Raw genomic sequence first — 21820 nt, 5'->3', positions numbered from 1 at the left:
AGGGAACATGCAGCAACAGGTCCAAATCTGACTCTGCCTTTTACCTATGTAGGATCTTGGAAGAGAGACTTGGTATCTTTGAGCCTCAGTTTCCACCTCCAGGAAATGGAGTGCTGTTTTTTTGTTTTTCAGGTTTTATTTATCTGAACTAGACAGAGAGAGAGAGAGAGAGAGAGAGAGAGAGCATGTGCAGACAGAGGGAGAAGCAGACTCCCTGCTGGGCAGGAAGCCTGATGCGGAGCTCCATCCCAGGACACTGAGATCATGATCTGAACTGAAGGCAGATGCTTAACCGACTGAGCCACCCAGGCACCCCAAGTACTGGTTCTTTGGTGAAGATCCAAAGGTTAGACATACAATGGGTTCCTAAAAAATGTTGGTAGGGGTGGTGAGCAGGGGAGCCTGATCAAGCCTCTGACCCACTCTGGGCCTGAGTCACCCCGAACCTGGCCCTTTACCCAAGTTCAAAAATCAAATCAGGAAAAAAAAAAATGAGCCTTTCCCCCCAACCCCTTGGCTGCCTCCTCAGCCCCAGTTTCCCCAAAATATGAGCCAATCATACAGCAGAGTCAAGGTTATAGGGTCCACGGTTGGATGGGCTAGGCCAGGGCTCAGTCCTTTAGCTCAGATGCATCCAGGAGCCATGACCTCTGATCAGGACATTTGCAGCCTATGAGCTCAGTTTCCCCATCAGGAATATGGGGTGAGATCCAGCATTATAACACTTGAGGTTAGCCCTTGGTAATGGTATATGGTAGGTGCTTAATAACTGTGCCACACCATTTGTTATTATAATTTATTGTCAGATTTTGGGTGTTTCTCTCCTGACTGACCTCAGGCTGGTCTTTGGACCTCTCTGAGCCTCCATTTTCCCCATCTGGAAGATGGAGCTGTGCACACCAGCCAGAGGCTGACTTCTGCTGTCCAGCACCTCTGGCTCCTGGTGGTCATGCTGGCAGTGATGGGTAGGCCCTCATGGGGTGAATGAAGCAAGTCCTTCACCTCTGAATCCTGAAACACTCAGGCAGCAGCAATATTTGGGCATCAAAAGGTTTTTTACTAAAAGGATCCATGGGGGTATGATGGGTAAATTCTGGAGTAGAACAGTCTGTATGGGATTGGGGTACCATGACAGTTGAACATGTCTAGGCCTCAAGGGCACATGTGTCCCCTGGGTCTCCCATCCAGCTCATTGGCCTGATACCACCATAGCCAGAACCAAAGACACCTGGAGATGTACTTTCTATCTCTAAGAGACCCAGCCCACCCTTCCCACAGCAGGGCTGGCTGGGCATGGAAACCGAGTCCTGGGTCGTCTCCAGCCCTGTCAATGCTCCTTCTTGTGGTGTGCCAGAGGACCAGGGGGTGGGCGCAAGAAGAAGGCAGGCCACCACAGGCAGCGGAAGGCCAGCAGATGGGGACCCAGCGCATATAGCAGGTTGTACCCGAAGAAGCTGGCCCAGGCGTCGTCAGGCACGCGGTAGGTGAAGGGCGTGCGAAGATGCATGGAGGCACCCATGTGTGAGAACTGTGCCTAGTGGCCACACAAGGAAGATGTATGTCAGGAGCCAGGAGAGAACAAGTCCCAGCAACATCCCACCTTAGGGAGCCCAGGGGGTCCCTGTCCCTCTCACTGGCTGCTGACATGTCTCCCCTCTCTAGTTCATCTGTCTGCCTCTAAATATCTCTGGGTCCACATTTCCTGTCTGTCTATGAACCTCTCCCCAGCTGTCTAACCATTACCATCTTCACACTGTTGGACCCTGTTTTCCATCTCTGACCTGGGTCCAGCTCCTCCTCCCTACCCCAGGCAGCTGCCTTTGACACAAATCCTGTTGATTCTACCCCAGAGATGTCTTCCAGGTCTCCACTGCTCGGGCCTCAGGCTTCATAACTTTCCATCAGGAATCCTGAAACAGGCCCCCCAGCTCTGACTGGGCCCTCCACAGCTCAAACACATTCCATGGCTCCCCCAGCTCAGAGTTCAAAGCCTTCAGTATCTAGCTGTCAAATTCTCTTGCCTCTGCCTCTGTGTTGTGGTTCTACTAAACCACTATCCCCCTCTATGTCTTTATGCTGTTCCCATTTCTGAAATGCTCTTCCTTGCCTAGAGAATTCATATCCATACACCAAAACCCAGCTCCTATGCCCACTCTTTTAGGAAACGTTCCCCTTCTGGAATTGCTCTCAGCCCCTATCCTTTCCTCTCTCTAGTTATGACCCCATAGGGTTGGGAGTGTTTGGGTCAGGTACTTTCTCCCCGTAACTAGGGAATCCTAGGGTACCAAGCTGGGGCTGGGGCCTCTCAGAGGCTCAGCATCACTCTGTTCAGGGAGAGCACAAAAGCAATTGATGGGCAGGCAGAAAATTTCTTCCCTACAGACCCAACCACACCTCCCCCGCCCCACACCACACCTGGCCAACAGCTCCAGCAAACACCAAGGCCCAGTCAGGCAGCCAAGAACAGCCAGGGAAGATGAGGGCATAGGCAGCCAGGCCATAGAAGGGCATAACGTAGAACATGTACACCAGCATCTGAAGGACACACAGCCAATAGAATGAGCAGCAGCTGCCTTCCTGACACCCCTGAGGTGGAAGCCCCAGGGAGGATCTGACCAACCTCAGACCTCAGGCTCTCTGCACATCTCAACCCTGTGTACATCGCTCCTCTGTTTCCCTTGCGTATCCAGCCCCCTGAGCTCCACCACATACATACATACACACACTGAACCCACCCACGTTATTCCAGAAGTGGCAGGTGACCCTGGCCTGGCCAACTGGAACACTCCAGTCCCCCCTGCCCCCCGGCCATAATGATCAGTGACAGGATGGGCATATTATTCAGTGATGATGGCATGTGGGCCAATCAAAGCCTGCCTGAGATTTATGCTTAAGCTCTGGAGATATAAAAGCTCACATTCCTCTGGGGTGGCTAAGTAGGGCAGATGGCAGCCTGGCGCTGCCCAAGACTATCTCTGCAATCCCACAAAGTGACTACTTGGGAGTGGAGTCCATGCAAAGAAAACAGAGCCCAGAGACACAGGTAGCCTTAGCTCCTAGATCCAGCCATACTTGAAGACCATATCTGTCTTCCAAAATGAATTTTTGATAGGACAACAAACTGACTTGTGTTTCTGATACCTGCTTCAAAGAGGACTTGCTAGACCTCTATCCATGGCAGGACCATATGCTCTCTCTTCCCATCTGTCCTCTCACCTGCACCTTCGGATAGGCCACGGGGTCCCGTAGGTATGGCTCGTACTGATAGATGTAGACAAAGCAGGCATCTGTGGGGCAGTCAAGCACCACCTGGAGCAGAGAGACAAACCAACAACCTACCTCAAGAAGCCATTTTTCCCACAAGAAGCCTTTTCTACCCTCCCAAGCGAGTCCCATACCCCTTGCTCTGGCCTCCGTTAGCCTTGGTTCTCTCTCTTTGGCTGGGAAGGGTACAGAGAATGGGGCTTTGTCATGGAACACTCAGATGAGACTTGATGAAGAACTTCCCTGGTTGATGAGAAAGGCAAGCAGTGGCCTTTTTGCATTGGCTAAAGGAACACGGTTGACGGGGACAGAAGAGTGGGCTGGAGGCAGAAGAAAGATCGGTTGACAACTGCAGACTCACCAGGCCCCGGAAGAAGGTGAAGAGTCCAGTGAGGGTGAGGTATATGACAAGGGCCAGGTCAACTGGACGTCTCAGGATGCCCTTTCTTTGTTCCTCCTGTACCTGCCCCATAGGAGACAGACAGTGTGAGAAGTCTGGTATCCAGCAGGCACTCAATAAGGCTTCATCCCTTCTTTCCTAATGGCCAAGGAGATGCTTCCAAAGAGGCAATGTTTCTTTTATTTTTTTTAATATTTTATTTATTCATGAGGTATACAGAGAGAGAGGTAGAGGGAGAAGCAGGCTGCCCGCAGAGAGCCCAATGTGGGATTCGATCCCCAGACCCCAGGATCACGACCTGAGCCAAAGGCAGAAGCTCAACCACTGCATGACCCAGTGCCCCTACCACCCGCTTTAAATATTTTATTTATTTGACAGGGAGAGAACACAAGCAGAGGGAGCAGCAAGCAGAGGCAGAGGGAGAAGCAGGCTCCCAGCTGAGCAGGGAGCCAGAGCAGGGACCCTGGGATCATGACCTGAGCCGAAGGAGACACTTAACCGACTGAGCCACCCAGGCACCCCCAAAGAGCCAATGTTTCCGATCAGAAGTAACTCTAATGAGGGACACTCGGGCATGTTGGCACTTACCATAGTGGGGTTACAGCAGGTTGGTGCCCTGGACTGGTTGAAGATCCTCATGCCAGCCCAGCATGGGACTAGCACATAGGGGATGGCAAGGAATAAGGTAGGTCTGACCTCTGAGCTGTATTTACCTATCATGGTAGGAGAGAGGGAGTATCACTCAGTGAGGATCACCCAGGCCTGGTGTGACCCATGAGTCACACCAGACCCCCTGGCTGGAAGTAGTAATTCCCAAATGCAATCTTTATTCAAGCTCTGGCACCTCTGGCTCCCCAGTGCTCATAAGGTGGTGTCCATGTTCCTCAGCCCGGCCTGCTTCAATTTACTTTCTGGATATGGCTTCTATGCTTCAGCTGTTCTTTGCTCCCCTTTGATACACCCTGGGTGTCCCTCCTGCTCAGCCACCCCCACATACTGGGCTGCCTCTCCCCTCTACCTCCCAAGACCTACTTATGAACCTTCTAGGTGTAGCACAGTGACCCAGACTGAGGAGATGGGATCCTTCAAAACCAAGTCCTTACCAAGGATGTTTCCTGGGAGGAACACGAGGATGGTCATGATGAAAGATCCCAGCCAGTATAGTCCAAGGTTCCGGTATCTCTTCCTGAGGCAGGGGATGTGGGGTGACCAATAGATGCCTGTTCCCCAGTCTCAGAGCCCTAGCAAGGGTCTACCCTGGGCTCCTCAACTCTAGGTCCCTCCCAGTTTTGTCCAGGACAGAAGAGACAACAGGGAGATGAATGAGGGACTGAACAGATCGTCTGTCTGAGGACAGAAGTGGCTGCCTAGGCACAGGAGTGTACAAGACAAGAGAGCTGACTACCATTCACTCCTGTGACATTCCCTGGAAACTTCTCCTGACCACTCCTGGCTGGAGCCCTAGAGAGGTCTTTCCTCTACAGACGCTTCTGATTGCATCCAGGATTGGGACCCCATCTGAGGACTTGATCTCCTTCCCAGGATCCAAGTGGCACTCACCCATCCCCCCACGAACCTTCTGCGGATGGCACCAGCCATGGCCAGGTAGAGGAGGTAGTGAACCGTGCCATCCCAGTAGCAGATGAAGATTCCGTGTGCAGTGCGCAAGTAGGGCTCTCCCTGCAGGGGCAGGTCAGGGCTCAGCTGGGCAGAAGGGCAGGAGGCATCCCTGGTGACCCCCTACATACCTCCTTGTTATAGAAGTCCATGAAGCCCACCACGTAGCCATCTTCCTGGAGAGCAATCAGGAGGTCCACCACAGAGGTGAAGGAGAAGACAGCAAATACTGTGGGGAGAGTGGGCGGGGCATGGCCCAGGTGGGGGCGGGGCCTGAGGCAGTGTGTCTGGGACCCAGAGTCCAGGTAAGGAACTAGGCTCAGCTGCTCCCAGTCACCATTCCACAGGTCACATGACCCACAGCCCTGCCTCTTGAGGAGGCACAGTCCCTGCCTCTGGGAGTCCTCAGGCTGAGAAGGCACTGACCCTGCCCTCAGGAAATCCCAAAGTGATGAGGAAGTATGGTCTTTTAGGGGCTCCCAATCTGATGTAAAGATACAGTCCTGCTCTCAGGAGCCCCAGGTCTGAAGTGGGAGGTCCTCTGAGGTTCCCCAACCAATGAGGTTTCTCCAGTCTCTTTGAAGTTCTCCAGTCTGATGGAAGCCCTTTAAGGGGATGGAGGAGGCCCCTGCTCACACCGTTCTCTCCTACTGACTTACCAGCATAGAGTGGGTCATAGTAGATCTCGCCGGGGGACAAGTTGTAGATAGTCACAAAAAGAAGACCCAGGATCAGGGCACTCATCAATGCCAGCCCCAGGGGGCTATAAAGAGGGAAAACAAGTCAGAGAAGCCAGGCCCAGTGCTGAGGCCCCACCCCACCCTGGTGAGGGCAAAAGCAGGTTCCAGGATGCTCCAGATATTGAGACTGAAATTTTTCCATCCAGGAATCTCCTATCCTGAAACTGCCCTTTCCCATCACTAGGCTGTTACCTGAGCTGTTTCTCCCTCCTGGAAACTCCTTCCAGAAATCTCTTCCACTTGGCAAACTCCTACTGACCCTTTATGGCCTATCTTTCATGGTTCCTCCTCTAGGAAGCCCTCCCTGACTCCCTAGAAAGACTCATTGCCAAACTTAGGCCAAGTACAGAGGGGGCATCAGTTAACTCTTTCTGACTACACAATCCATCCCGTCACTTGCTGATATATGTTTGATTCGGTTTGCTGCCAGTCATTCAACACCACAAAGCCACTGTGTGGCCAGACCCAGCTTCTAAACCTGTCAGGTCTCTAGTGCTCAGCACTGTACACCTCACTTTCTGAACCTCCTGACTCCTCCCAGCTGAAGTCCAAATGCTTCTATCAACTCCACCCAACCCCTGCCCAGATCTGTCCCAATCAACCAGGTAAGACAGGTCAACCAGTTGCATAGATAATAAATAGAAGCCAGGATGGAAGCCTCCAACACTAGTGGGAAGAGTGGGAAAGCTCTCCAAGGTCCTACACTCCCCTACACTCTCTTCAAGCTCCTACCTTTTCACGGACCCCTTTGGCACCTAAGATCCCCATCCTGGCCCTATCTGACCAACAATGACAATTATACTAATCAGATGAGACCACACAAGCCTATGCACATGATTTGTAATCCTTAACTGTAACTATGGGATGAGGTCTAGGATTATATTCATTACACACTGAAGAAACACAGGCTCCCAGAAGCAATCAGGCTCACCCAGGATCCAGGGGGATGGAGGCAGGAATTTGTACCCAAGGAGCCAACCCCACAGTCAAGACTCCCTCTACCCCATGTCTTGAGTTGAACTAGGTTGGGGAGTGTGAGGGCTTGCAGATGCCCGGCACCCTAGTGACAAGATCCACAGGGCTGGGGTTAGGAGACAAGAGAGGTCACAGCATGTGGGGGACACTGAGGCTAAAGACAGGGTGGGCCAAATTTTAACAGAAGAAAGTCTCAGGCCTGCGATAGGCGATGGAGGGGTGGTGGAACAGAACTCCAGTGTGCGTGTGTCAAGAGCTGGGTAATCAGAACCTTATCTGGGGCAATACTTTGACCTTTGGTAACTTTGGAGCTGGGCACATCCCTGGGAAGATCCCAGAAACCCTCCAAAACTCTGCCCTGGGGGAGGGGGGGTCCACTCTGTTTCTCAACCTCCTTTCCCTTCAAGCCCAAAATGTCCTAGGAGCGCCCCCCCCCCCCCCATCAACACAGAGCTGCCAGGCCCGCGGAAAGGGGCCTTCAGGTTGCATGGCGGGGGACAGTTCTGGCCTAGCCCCTCTCCCTCCCGGCAGGAGCCGCGCAGGGACTCAGGGCTCGGGGGAGCCAGGCTCGCCGCCCGCGCATCCTCGCCTCCCGCCACCGCCGTCCCGGGTCCCCCGTTCCCCCTCCCCCGAGGCCGCCCCGGCCCCTCCTGGCCCCTCCCCTCACGCACTGCGAGAGCGCCGAGACGTGGCTGAGCACATAGGACAAGGGGAGGGCGCCGAGCGACAGAGCCGCGATCTTGCCGGCCAGCGGCGGGATGTCCATGGTGGCGGCGCCTGGACCCAGGCTCGGTCCCCGCGCGGCCTCCAGGGCGCTCCGCAACTCCGCGGCCCGCGCGTCTAGGTGGAGGGGGGGTCAGCAGGGACCTGGCCGGCCCCGCCCCGCCCCGCCCGGCGCAAAGGTCGCCCCCCGCTGCGCCAAGGGCTGGCTGCTGTTCCCTAACAGGCCAGCGCGTCCTGGGGAGCCTGAGGCCCCTCGCCCTTGCAGCGGTCCCTTTCCCCCTCCTCTCCCCTCACTTCTCAGTAGCCTTCCCCGCTGCCCAGCCTCAGTTTCTCTAGTAAAGGCTAGAACACCTTGTCTCTGGACGCTTCCGCTCTTGAGGCGGGGGACTGCAACCTGGAGACCCTGGGCTAGCAACTTCGTTCTAAGTGAATTTGTTCTCCAGGCCTCCTTCTGCACTTCTGCTCTCTCTGTCCTAAGGACCCGTGTACCTACCTTGACCCTGAACTGGTCCCGTTTTATTTTTAAGATTTTATTTATTCATGGGGCAGAGAGGCAGAGACACAGGCAGAGAGAGAAGCAGGCTCCCCACCAGGAGCCCGATGCGGGACTCCATCCCAGGACCCCAGGATCACGACCTGAGCCACCCAGGTCCCCAAAAGGGGTCCCTTTTTAATTCCACATTCCCTAGACATTCCTCCCTCTAGGATCAAGTGGGCATTGGAGGCATTCCGCGCTGATGGACGAACCTCCATTGCTTGGACACAGAGTTTCCTTCAGGGCCCTTAGATTTGAACGTTCACAGTGGCCACACATGTTTAAACGTGTGTCCCAGTGTAAAGTTTTGACTCTGGGGATCATCTGGAGGCAGGCAGCCAAGGTCAAGGGTTGGGGAGTCCCTTGAAGGACGTGTGTGCTGTGTTCCTCCCATATAGCCTGGGCACCTCAGGGCAGCGTCCCTGCTCAGTGGGTGGGGTCAAAGGGAGGGAGTCCTAAGGATGGGTTTAGATTAGGTGTGGATTGCTAGTTTGGTGAGTTTGGAATATGTTTCTGCCCAGGAGAATGGCTCTGGCCTGGGGCCGGGGTGTGGTTGGGGGGCTCAAAGGGGAGAGTTGAGGGAGGATTCTGAACAGCCTACAGGAGGCTGGAATGTGTCCAGGGGAAAATGCAAAGGGTAGGTGGGGCTGCACCAGGGAGGGGACCATAGTAGGGTGGGGCAAAAATTAGGAGACAGCAGTCTTTGCCACTCCCTCCAACCAGCTTTGAACTCTGGCCCATGTGGTACTTGTGGTTACTAGGAAACAGTGAGCAGGTCTCCACTCAATACCTGCCCTTGAGGGGGCCCCCAGTCTGCTGGTGGGGAAATTTCTAACCCTCACCCTTTTTCCATGCAATCCCTTGGCCTTGTGCCAGCTGGGTCCCATCTCTGAACCTGGGTGACAAGATGATATTCTGGCCACCAACCTGACAGCTTCCCTCCCAGTTGTCCATTGCCCACGGGGTTAAAGTTCAGGTTCCTCTGGGCTGACCTGAGGCTCCAGTCTCATTTCTTGACTTTTCCCAATTCTAGTGGTGCCGACACCCCCAGGCCTCTTTTCTGTCTGCAAGATGGACCCTCTAGTATTTCCTCACCCCTTAAAGCAGATCCTAATATCCCTTCCTCCAGGAAGCCTTGCCACCCTAGCCCACCCCTGCAGGGCCAGGGGTGTCTGATCCGGTTCTGTCTAGCAACCTGGCCTTGCACCTGTGTTCAGGATATGCCTGTACATGCACATTGAATTTGGGTGCCATTCTCTTCCAACTCTCCACTTGCCTGGGAGTCAAGTCCATGGGCTGAATCTGGAGAGCCTCCAGGTTACTAATTCAATTGAAGGGTGACCTTGACCTGGATGGCGAGATACCTGTGACCAAGGCCTAGGGTCACCATCAGGGGAGCTTCTGGCTGCCCAGAGCTACTTTTTTTCCCCCCAGAGATACTCTTGTGCTAAAGACCCAGGACCACTGGGTAGCCTCCACACATGCGAATGTTACTCTTTGCCCTGCCTTGGGAACAATGTCCATGGAGGGGATGACAGGGTGGCATATGTCATCCCAGGCTGGGCTTTGCTGTTGAGACCCCCCAGTCCTGGATGCACCTGGCATGCTTCATCTGTCCACAAAGTTGTCTCCCAGAGGCACAAGCCCCAGGGCCTCATGTGTCCAACCCATTGGCAGGACAGGACCCAGGGCTAGTTGCAGGGAGGGGCTGTCAGCGCCACCTGCTGGTGAGGTGACTGGCACAGGCGTGCCCTAGGTCCACCTGCCCAGCAGATCTGAGGATAGCTGGGCAGTGTCCTGGGACCCCTTCCAACCTAACTCCTGCAGCACAGTGCTACACTGGAAGATCCTTGATGCCCCTCGTCCAGGTGCAGCCAGGTCTTAACTGATCAGCCACCAGCCCCTCTCAGAGGGTCTGTAGATCCTCCCAACTCTAACCTAGGCTGATGATGGCCCCATAGGCAGACAAAGGTCTAGGTGGTTCTCTTGTATTTCTTAGGCACTAGGGAATCTTCCCAGCAGCATCCCAGCCCCAGCTGCCCAGTCCAGCCCCGCTGCTAAAGGAAACAGAGGGGTTTCTGGTGATGGCAAAACCAGGCTGCCATGGTAGGCAAGCACTGGAACTTTAATACACGGCACGACACTCGAGACAACGGGAAAGGCAGGCAGAAATGCAGGCCGGAACATTCCACAGTCCAGGGATGGTCGGTCATTTGGAAAATACATTTGTGGTTTTTCCAGAATACTCAGTAGTAAGGCCGTCTGGGGTTGTTCTGTGGGAGGCAAAAAAGATAACACAGGAAGGGGGTCAATGCCATAGACAGCAGTTCCTCCTGCCCATTAGAACATGCCAGGGAAAGCTGAGCTCACATTCTCCAGAGGGGAGGGAGGTGGAAGAGCTGCTAGTGAGACCTGGACTAGCTGGACTGGGGAAGGAGGGACAGCTCTGTTACCAGCACTGCATCTCCCCTGTTGAGATTCTGGACAGCCTAGCCAGGAGCTGTGGTGGGGGCTGGGGACACACGCACCAGGGGGTTGGGCCGGAAGCGGTAGGCCAGCATCATCCTCTTGCGGAAGGCCTCATACTCATCATCCTCCTTGGAGAGCTCAGCTGGCCGGTCAATGCCAAAGCCTGCTCCATCTACTGTGGTGGTGCCTCTGCAGGGGGGTGACAGGACCAAGTGAGTAGACCAGCCTGATGCCAGCAGGAGGATTTGCAGAGGGTGCATACACTCACTTGTTGACTGGGTTCTTGATGCCCTGGCCCTCTGAGCCCAGCCCATCGCCCTCCTTCCAGCCCATTTTCATCAGCATCTGGTAGCCGATGTTCTCCACCGTCAGCTTGAACTCCTTGTACTCTGAGTAGTCAGGCTCTCGGCCCTCCTGCAGGGCAAAGAGGTGGCTGTCATCTACCGGAGCTGCAACTGTCCCAGGTCCTGGCACTGGCCTGAACACTAGACTCCGCTCCGCCCACCACCAATGGCCTCACTGACTGCTGGGACCACCTGCCCAACTGCATCCTCTGTACCAAGTCAGATTCCTTGACAACAGACCAAGATGTTCCTTTTCAGGGTCCCTAGGGCCAGACTTTGTACCAAGCTGCCTGGGGCAAAGTAAAAGAGGGCAAAGTGACGAGTCACACAGGCCTTACCCACCACGGGAAAGATTAATGGTTCATCAACAAAGAAAAGCCCTAAAAAAAAAAAAAAAAAAAAAAAAAAAAAAAAGAAAAGCCCTACATTCCGAGGGCAATTCGTTGCACAGAATGCTGAGAAGATGTGGTCAATAAGGTGACCACCTTGATTTTTTTTTTTGGGGGGGGGGGTTACTGTTTATTTATGACAAATGTCCCCCACCCGTGGTCTTCAAAAATATGGAACGCTTCATGTATTTGCATGTCATCCTTGTATAGGGGCCATGCTAATCTCTGTATCATTTCCATTTTAGTACATGTGCTGCTGAAGCAAGCACAGGTGACTGCCTTGTTGATGAGGTTACGTGGTACAAAAGCAGTTTTATAAAAATCCCCTAAAAGATAACATGGGATGTGCCCCGTCAGCTGTCTCTCCTCAGAAGCATGATGACAGCATGGGAGGAATGCGAAGTTCTTCTTCTGGAGAACCCAGTCCATGGGGGCTTCTGCCTGAGGAATGCTTTGCCTATAAACTGCACTTAATTGGCTCCACTGAAAGCAGAATTTCCTTGAAGGCTTGGGAACTGTTTCTAAAGCGGCAGCTGAGCTGCTTTTTGCTAAATCCCTCCACAGACGGTGTCTATCATCAACAGATGCCTCCTGGGCAAGAGGGCCCAGCTTATCCTGTGAACGAGGGGGGCCTTGAGGCTGCCTCAGGCGCCTGCCTCGTGAGGCTAACAGGAGGAGCTGGGCCACTTGAGTGGCTGCCTACTGGACAGCCCACAGCAGGGGTTGGTGCCTGGAGACCCTCCCAGCTCACCTTCAGGGCCTTGAAGGTTTCCATGAACTTCTCCAGCTCATCTGGTGGCAGGAAATCTCCAATAAAGTGCTTGCCACGGCCCATCTTTGTCAGCTGCTCGGCCCACTCTGCCCAGAGAAGCAGGAAAAGTGAGAGAGGAAGAGGGTGGCCCCCCAACACAGATATGAATCCTGGGAGGGTGCAGGGAGTCGTAGGAGAATGAGGGGGAGACCCTGACCCAAAACCCTGCTCCTACAGGCAGCCCTGCTAAGTGCCATGTTCAAACAGCAGTGAACACTTAGAGAACCACTCTTTTCCAAAGAGGAAACAGAGACAGAGAAGCCAAGTCTCTTGCTCAAGGCCATACAAGTTGGGCAGGTGGTGCCTCCAGGTGCCTTTCCAAGCAGGTGAGTGAGGCTTCCTGAGCCTGTGGTGCAGAGGGCATGGCCTCACCCAGGTACCCTCTCACTCCACCCACAAGGTGCTCCTTGGTATACCCCGAGTCTTGTCCATCTCCATGCGCCGCAGCTGGTGTTCCCAAGTGCCCAGCTCACTGTCCACCTCCTCATCACTGTCGTAACCATGCTGATGCTGCTGCAGGGCCTTCTCCCACAAGAGCTGCATGTCCTGCATCGCACGCTTGTGCTGCATGATCATGTCATACATCTGCTGCATCTGTGGGCGGCACATACCAGTGAGCAATGCCACGTACCACATGTGCAAGGGGCTGGCCCCTTTGCCTTACCTATGCGTGTCAGGTGCCCTCATCCTTCCCGCTTTCTGCCCTCCCTAGGACAGACACATGAGCAAGGCTTGGAGCAAGTGCTCAAGAAGATACAAAGTCTTGTTTCAGCGCATGCCCTGGGTTCTTTGAATCCCTGTGCTGAGCAAGGAGAACTCTTCTCTGTTTTCACCCAGTCTGGCCTGGAGCACAGCATGTCCTGGATACCCTTGTTATGGACCAAATGAGGGTACCGCAGGCCCCTGACCACGGAAGGGTTGAGGCTGAGGTGGCACAGCTACCAGCCTGAAGGTGATGACTGGGGTGAGCTGTCCTCAAGGACCAACAGACGGATACCTGTAGTTCCCCAGGAAAGCAGCAGAGAAGCAAAGCAAGCTCTCACTCCAACACAGCCCAACATCAAATGAGTATATGTCACATGGTTCAGGGCACCCAGTGCTAGCCAGGCCTATCCTGTACCGGATGTTGGAGGATAGTGGACAGAAAACTAAAATGGAGCCTACCTAGTCAGGAATAGCCCACAATTGCGTTGGGTGGGGTGCAGCTGCAGAGCACCAGCCTAGGGACTGCCCAGGCAGTGTGAGAAGGCCTCAACTCTGGGTTCAATGCAGGCTGGGGAAGGCCTTTGGGAGGTGGGATGGGGCCGACAGGGACATGCCTGCCCAAGGACCTCTCCCCTGAAATGGATCCACTCAATGCAGAGAAGCTCAGAAAGAATATGACATGACCGTGGAACTGTGAGACGAGGCAGGGGACAATACTCCACCAGCCCCTCTGGAGCCTGTCTGCTCTACCCCACAGACTTACCTCCTGTTGCTCCTTCAGCTGCTTCTTCTGGGCATCTGACAGCTCCGTGACACCCACCAGACCTACAGGCTTCCCTTTCTCATAGCCAAGCCCCTTGAGGTCCTGAACTGGAAATAAGACACAGGCTGGTCAGCAACAGATGCACGGGTCCAGACCGGCTCCTGCATGTGGCACAGAGCCCATGCGCTGACAACACCTGAAGCACACAGCACACATGCCAGAGCCCTCACATCACAACAGTTGTTATTCCTGTCACATGATGACCCTGAGGGCCTTACTGTGCTATATCTCGTGCACCCAGTTTCACCCTCACGTGACCTCTCCACGCACGCTCTATACCCCCATGTTGCAGATGCCAACATCAGAACTTTGAGGTCCAGGGCCTCACTCAAGGTCACATGTCTGATGGGTGACAAGACAGAGACATGAAAGTAGAAATAAGCATGTGCCTGTGTGCGTGCATTCACACATGGACTCTTGGAAATAAGCCCTTCAGGGAAAAGAAACGCAGCATAGACACACAAGAGTTCAGAGTCTGGCATAAGACTCAGCTGTGTAGCTGTTAGCTCCTTCCGGGGAGGCAGCCGACCATCCTCAAAGCAACTGACATTTAAATTGGCATCAGTTTTGGAGCTTGACTGGAGCCAGCAACACTAATGCACATGAAGATGCTGTGACAGCCCCATCTGGGTGGCGGAAACCACCACCCCTCAGGCAGTAGCTTCCTGGGAGAGAAGTTGGGCAGACGGAGGTACAGAGGAGAGGCCCTTCTGGCATGTGCAAAGAGCTAGGTCCTCCCACCACACTAGGGCTGGGGATTCACCCCCAAGAACCACCCACAAGTGCTCCCTGACCCCAAGTTTATATCCTAATACCTTCCTGAAAGGTCTGTGTGGGAGCCTTGTGAACAGGGCAAGAGAGTCAAGGTCTGAGCAGTCCACTCTGTGCCTGGACATTGCCCACTGTCCCTCTCCTTGGGCCTTTTTACCAGCAAGCAAGCAGGTAGGGGCTGCTCACACTCTCCCAGGGATGACATGGGCCAGTGGCATTTAAACCTGGATGCGAGCCTTTAGAGCCTATGCCTGTACACTAGACCACAGGGGAGGCTTCCTCACCAGCTAGGAGCTGGGGCCAGGCCTCAGAGACAGAATCACGAATCACGACATGGACGCATCAGAGCAGCACGCAAGGCTGAGCACCCTCCATTACAGCAGGCACCAGAGTTCAGCACTTGGTGGCAATCTGACATGAAGCACCCTCAATCCTGGGGATACCTGCTACCTAGAACCCCAGGGTGTAGGAGAATCTTCACTAGCTTACTCCTTGGATTGAAAGACCACCTTCAGAGCTGGACGGGCAAGGCCAATGGGCAAAACTGATGGGCAAGGCTGACAGGCCAGCCATGTGACTTGGGTGAGCTGCCTTCCCTCTCGGCCCCATCCTTGCAAAACAAATGTAGTGTCAGCACCAGGGCACCTATGACTCCTCTATGCTTGTCTGTCCAGGGGTGAGGGAGGCTGAGAGGGTTCAGACTGCAGCACAGGCTGAGTGGAGGACAGTAAGCTAGATGCCCGCAGATAGTCTCTGTCACCTGTTCTCACCTGCAGAATGGGACGACAATAGACTCCCTAACCTGGTGGGTTTGTGTTAGAAAAGGAGAAATGAGACCATACATTGGCCATCTCTGAAATTGTCAAGTAGGCAGATATTGGAGTGGACTGTGCAAAACTGACTGTGGCAATCATGGTACTTATCATCATGTATTTCCTGAGCTTTCTATGACAAGAATGGATCCAAGCACTTTAAAGCTTAAAGGAGATAACAGGATCCATGTAGATGCTATCTACAAGAGACTCGCTTTAGATACAAAGTCACAAATAAGTTGAAAGTGAAAGGACAGAAAAATGTACTTCATTTAAACAGTAACCAAGAGGGGGATGGGATGGTCATACAAGTGTCAGACAAAATAGACTTCCAGTCAAAAAAGATTACAAGAGACAAAGAAAGAATTTCTATATTGATAAAAAACTTGAATTAGAAAGAAGATAAAACAAATATATACCAAAAATGGACAAAACTGAAGGGAAAAATAAACAGTTCTACGATACTAATTAGAGACTTCAATACCCCATTTTTAATAAGGGACAGGATATTTAGATAGAAAATCAATAAGGATGGAGTGCCTGGGTGGCTCAGTGGGTTAAGCATCTGCCTTCTGCTTAGGTCATGATCCTAGGGCCCTGGGATCCAACCCTGTGTCAGGCTCCCTCCCAGGAGTCTGCTCATCGAGGAGTCTGCTTCTCCCTCTCCCCTCTACTCATGCTGTCTCTTGCTTTCTCTCTCTCAAATAAATAAAATCTTTTAAAAAAAAAGTCAATAAGGATATAGAAGATTAAACACCATAACTAATGAGACCTAACAGATGTATATAGAACATGCAACCCAACAATAGCAGAATATAGTCTTCTCAAGTGCACAGGGAACATTCTCCAGGACAGATTACATGTTAGGCTACAAAATGAGTTTCAATAAATTTTTTTTTAAGATTTTATTTATTTGAGAGAGAGCGCATGAGCAGGGAAGAGGAGAGGGAGGGGGAGAGAGGGAGAAGCAGACTGCTCAATGAACAGGGAGCCTGATGCGGGACTCAATCCCAGGGCCCTGGGATCATGACCTGAGCTGAAGGCAGATGCCCAACTGACTGAGCCACCCAGGTGCCCCAAGTTTTAGTAGATTTTAAAAGACTGAAATCATAATCTTTTCTGATCACAATGGAATGAAACTAGAAATCATTAACAGGAGGAAAACTGAAAAGCTCACAAATATGTGGAAATTAAACCGCACACTCTTAAACAATCAATAGATTAAAAAGGAAATCACCAAGAGAGATTAGAAAATATTTAAGAGGTGAATGAACATGAAAGCAGAAGACACCAAAACTTACAGGATGGAGCAAAAGCAGTGCTACAAGAGAAATATATAGCTATAATCACACACATTAAGAAAGAATTATCTCCAATCAATAACCCAACTATACACCTTAAAGAACTGAAAAAGAAAACTAATTCCAGAGCTAGCAGAGGGAAGGAAATAAAGATTTGGGAAGTGGAGAATAGAAATATAATAGAGAAAATCCACAAAACCAAAACTTGGGTTTTTTTAAAAGATAACAAAATTGACATACCTTTAGGCAGACTTCCTAAGGAAAAAAAAAAGACTCACTAAAATCAGAAATGAAAGAGAGAATATTACTAATGAAATTATAGAAGTAAAAAGAGATCATAAAAGATACTTTGAATACCTGTTTAAGCCAACAAGTTGGATAATCTAGATGAAGTGAACCAATTCCTAGAAACATATAAGCTATCGATGCTAACTCAAGAACAAAGAGAAATTCTGAATAAACTTATAGCGAGTAAAGAGATTATTGAATCAGTAATCAAAAATCTCCCAACACAGAAAAGTCCAAAACCAGATGGCATTACTGGTGAATTCTACCAACCAACCATTCATTGATTCATTTATTTATTTTTAAAAATTTTGTTTATTTATTCATGAGAGACACAGAAAGAGAGGCAGAGACACAGGCAGAGGGAGGAGAAACAGGCTCCATGCAAGGAGCCTGATGTGGGACTTGATCCCAGGAATCCTGGGTCACACCCTGAGCCAAAGGCAGACGCTCAACCACTGAGCCACCCAGGCGTCCCTACCAACCATTTAAAAGAACAATTAATGCTAATAATTGTTCCAAAAAATTGAAGGGAGTATTTCCTAACTCATTCCATAACACTAGTATTACCCTGATACCAAAAGCAAAGACACCACAAGAAAACTACAGACCAACATTCCTTATGAATATAGATGCCAACAAACTGAATACAGTAGCATGTTAAAAGGATTATTCACCATGACCAAGTGAGATTTATCCCAGAAATGCAAGGGTTGTTTAAATAGAGTTCTGGTACCAATTCCAATGTGTGGGTGTGTTGGGGGGATGCAGCGGAAGGTCCCCCACACCAACGAGCAATTTTCAGACACCTGCTGAGTATCCAATAATTCAACTCAGTTCTGACACTATCCACCAGGAGGTAGTAGCATCAGATTCCATGGGTTAAGGTATCAGTCTTATAAGACTGCTCCCCTCCCCAGCCAACTTCAGCTGCCAACTGCAAGCCAAAGTCATCACCTATGCTTCTGACTGGCTATAGATCAGAGGTTCCAATGATCCCCTCCTGGGTTCAATTAATTTGAGACTGGCTCACAGAACTCAGAAAAACATTTTACTTACCAGATTACTGCTTTACTTATAAAAGGATATAAGTTAGGAAAGCCAGATGGAAAAGATGCCCTGGGAAGGTATGGGGAAAGTGCCCAGAGTTTCTATGCTCTGAGCATGCCACTCTCCCTAAACCTCCACACCATCACCAAACTGGAAGCTCTCTGAGGCCTGTCTCTTTGGGTATTTATGGAGGGTTCAGTGCATAGGAATGATTGGTGAAATCACTAGCCACCGTTGACTGATTCAACCTCCAGCCCCTCTCCCTTCCCTGGAAATTAAAGTATGGGAAAATTCCAACCTTCTATTCATGGTTGGTTCCCCTGGCAACCAGCCCCCATTCTTAGGTGCTTTCCAAAAGTCACCTCAGTAACATAAACCCAGTTGTGGTGGAAAGGGGCTTATTATAAAATAACAAGACCCCCATTTCACCTTTATGGCTCTGAAGCATTTTCATGAACTGAGGACGGAGACCAAATAATACAACAAAAGATGCTCCCATTGCTCTTATCACTCAGGAAATTCCAAGGGTTTTAGGAGGAACTGTGAGCCAGGAACTGTGAACAAAGACCAAATACATATGAGAAATATTACTTTGGTCATCTGAATGGCCAAATATGTATTTCTTATAAACCACAATATCACATGGGTCAATATAAGAAAATTAACCAATGTAATACACCACATTAATAGACTGAAGGAAAAAACCCATCCAATCATTTCAACTGATATGGAAAAAGCATGTGACAAAATCCAATACCCTTCAATGATAAAAGTATTCAATAAACTAAGAACAGAAAAGAACTTCCTCAACATAATAAAGGCCATATATAAAAACACACACCTAACATCATATCATAGTGAAAGACCGAAAACATTCCACCTAAGATCAGAACTAGGGGAGGATGCCCATTTTCCCCACCTCTATTCAACTTAGCACTAGAAGTGCTAACTAGAGAAATTAGGTAAGAAAAAGAAATGAGGCATCCCACTTGGAAAGCAAGAAATAAAATTATCTCTATTTGCAGATGACATGATCATAATTATACATATAGGAAAGCCTAAAGAATCCATCAAAAGATTGTCAGAGCTAACAAGTGAATTCAGCAAATTTAGAGGATCCAACATCAACACACAAAAATCAGTTGTATTTCTATATATTACCAACCAACAATCCTAAATGAAAATTTAAAAATTTATTGCTGTTTACAATAGCATCAAAAAAAAAAAAATCACTTAGGAGCAAATTTAACCATGTAAGAACACATACAATAAAAACTATAAATCATGTTGAAAGAAATTAAAGAAGACCTAAATAAACGGAAAGATATCCTGTGTTCCCAGTCTGGAAGACTGGTTATTGTTGTAAGGAAGACTTAAATATTGCTATCAAGTCCATAAGGCCCAAAGCGATCTACAGACTCAATGCAATCCCTATCAAAATCCCAACAGTGTTTTTGCAGAAATGGAGAAGCCCACCTGAAAACGCAAGACCCTCAATAGCCAAGCTTGAAAAAGAAGAACAAAGTTCGAAGACTCACTCCCAATTTCAAAACTTACTACAAAGTTACAGTAAGCAAATAGTTGGTACTGACCTAAAGACAGACACTGTTACCAGTGTAACAGAATAGAGAGCCGGGAAATAAACCCTTATATCTAAGGATAATTGAGTTTAGACAAGGCTGTCAAGACCATTCAATGGGGAAAGAAAAGTCTCTTTAACAAAAAGAATCCAGGAAAACCAATCTCCACATGCAAGAGAATAAAGTTGGATCCTTACTTATATCATATATAAAAATTGCCTCAAAATAGATCAAAGTCCCAAAACTATAAAAAACTTAGAACACAGGGGCAAATCTTCATGACCTTGAATTTAACTATGGTTTCATAAATGAAACCAAAAGCACAGGCAACAAAAACAAATTGAACTTTGATGAAATTTAAAACTTCTGTGCATCAAAGGACACTATTAAGAGAGTAAAAAGACAATCCATAGAATGAGAAGATATATTTGCAAACTATGTATCTGAATAGCGGGTTAATATCCAGAATATATAAAGAACAACTCCTACAACTCAACAACAAAAAGACAATTGTCTTAAGCTATCACTAATTTAAAAGTGAGCAAAGAACGAAAACACATTTTTCCATATAAGCTATACAAATGACCAATTAGCACATGAAAAGATGCTCAACACCATCGCACATTAGGAAAGTGCAATTCAAAACTACAACGTGACTTCACTTCATAACTGCTGGGATGGTTATCATAAAAAGGTATGGATGTGGAGAAATGGGAACCCTTGTGCACCGCTGGTGGGACTATCAAATGGTACAGGTGCTGTAGAAGAGTTTGGCAGTTCCTCAAAAAGTTAAACAGAATTATCGCAAGACCCAGTGATTCCGCTTCTAGGTATAGACCTAAGAGAATCAAAATCAAGGATTCAAATAGTACTTGCAGACCAATGTTCACAGCAGCATTATTTACAGTTGCCAAAAGGTGGAAACAATCCACATGTCCATCAACCGATGAATGGATAAAGTGTAGTCCATCCATAAAATAGAATATTATTCAGCCATAAGAAGGAATGAAATTCTGACACATGCTATAGCACAGGTGAACCTTGGAAACATTATCTCAGTGAAAGAAGCCAGATTGTCCTGACAGAGGTGGGGGAAGGGGTTCAGCCCACCTGACAGAGGTGAGGGAGAGGCGTCTACATCCCTCTGTACCAGCTCGGCGGGTGGGAGTTCCACCTTGTCCTCTTCAGGCCCCCACCGGCTCTTTCGCTTCTTTTTCACAGTGGCTGTGGTGGCTGGCTTCCCAGGGATGGTTGGAGCTGGAGTGACTGCGGGCGAGGGGGCAGATGAGGCAGGGCAGGCAGCAGCTGGGGGCAAGGACCCCGATGGGGTCTCAGGAGGGGATTTGCGTTTCAGGCTGAGGTCAGGTGCCATGAGAGTGCCTGTGGGGCCAGCCTTAGCTTTCCGGAACTCCTCCAGCTTCTGGCGGTAGTATTTGTACCCTTGGCTGTTGGGTTCGTATAGAAAGCTGCAAAGGAGAGGGGGAGGGGGGCACATTGTCAGCTGGGCCCAAGCCCCCTGCCTGATTCTGGGCAGGAGCAGCTTGGGCCTTGTGCACATGTGCCCAGGTTAGCCAGGGTCATATAAGGGTTGAGATCTCCATCACAACATCCTGCATTTCCAGGCTTCAGTAGCTGCTGGCTCTGATGGCCCAAACTTGAGGAACAGTGTAACATGCTCACAGCTTGTTACCATGCCATTCCTGTGAGCCACTGGCCATTCCAAGTCCCTACACCATCTCTATCAGGCACTCCTCCTTCAAAGGAAAAGTGGTGGCTCTGTCAGACCTTCCCCAGGCTCTGCAGGGCTTCTTCCCCTGTTGCTCTAGATGAGCACACCAGTGCCTTCAAATCAAGAAATCCTGAGTTGGGAGAGACACCTAATGCCACAAAGGGCAGGATTTGCCTTAAACCTGACAGCTTGGCACATCTATGCTTCTCTCTGATGTATCCTTGAGAGGCATAAATAGCAAATGAAGCCAAAACAGAAACAATGAACATTGGAATGGACAGGGACTAGACTCCAACTGGGCAAAAGCCCCCAATTCATTGGAAGTCCAGGGTCCCCTTGGTGTCCACTTACCAATCCTACTCCCAAGTCTGAAGCAGGTGGCGCTGGCTTCAGAGCTGGCAGAAACTATGGCTCCCTCTGCACCTGCCTGGAACCTCTCAGATTATGCATGTCTTGAACTGACAGTCCCACCTCTGGGGTCCACATCAGAGGGAAGA

General features: G+C 50.2%; 2 protein-coding genes and 1 non-coding gene across 3 annotated transcripts in view; all 3 read right to left on the bottom strand.

The window, feature by feature from the left end:
- Positions 1-782: 782 nt before the first annotated feature.
- On the bottom strand, positions 783-7845 carry TM6SF2 (transmembrane 6 superfamily member 2). The gene is made up of 10 exons (XM_038566744.1): positions 7668-7845; positions 5941-6044; positions 5413-5510; positions 5241-5344; positions 4768-4850; positions 4253-4377; positions 3626-3727; positions 3217-3309; positions 2416-2535; positions 783-1534 (listed from the first exon to the last, which is right to left on the bottom strand). The coding sequence occupies exons 1-10, from the start codon at positions 7760-7762 to the stop codon at positions 1328-1330; spliced, it is 1131 nt and encodes a 376-aa protein (XP_038422672.1). The 5' UTR covers positions 7763-7845; the 3' UTR covers positions 783-1327.
- Positions 7846-10329: 2484 nt separating this feature from the next.
- The window catches only part of SUGP1 (SURP and G-patch domain containing 1), a 31501-nt gene continuing 20010 nt past the window's right edge, over positions 10330-21820 (bottom strand). Inside the window, exons 8-14 of the mRNA XM_038566740.1 lie at positions 20705-21060; positions 13736-13842; positions 12684-12861; positions 12208-12314; positions 10992-11137; positions 10783-10912; positions 10330-10527 (exon numbers count right to left, since the gene is read on the bottom strand). Coding sequence (XP_038422668.1) covers positions 10501-10527; positions 10783-10912; positions 10992-11137; positions 12208-12314; positions 12684-12861; positions 13736-13842; positions 20705-21060 — 1051 coding nt within the window. The 3' untranslated portion in view covers positions 10330-10500. The remainder of the gene's footprint in view (positions 10528-10782; positions 10913-10991; positions 11138-12207; positions 12315-12683; positions 12862-13735; positions 13843-20704; positions 21061-21820) is intronic.
- On the bottom strand, positions 11622-11725 carry LOC119864822. The gene has a single exon (XR_005375306.1). It is a non-coding gene; the product is annotated as a U6 spliceosomal RNA (small nuclear RNA).

This window comes from Canis lupus, chromosome 20 (assembly GCF_011100685.1).
Source record: "Canis lupus familiaris isolate Mischka breed German Shepherd chromosome 20, alternate assembly UU_Cfam_GSD_1.0, whole genome shotgun sequence".
Classification (NCBI taxonomy): Eukaryota; Metazoa; Chordata; class Mammalia; order Carnivora; family Canidae; genus Canis; species Canis lupus.
This window is presented reverse-complemented; position numbering and strand designations above follow the sequence as displayed.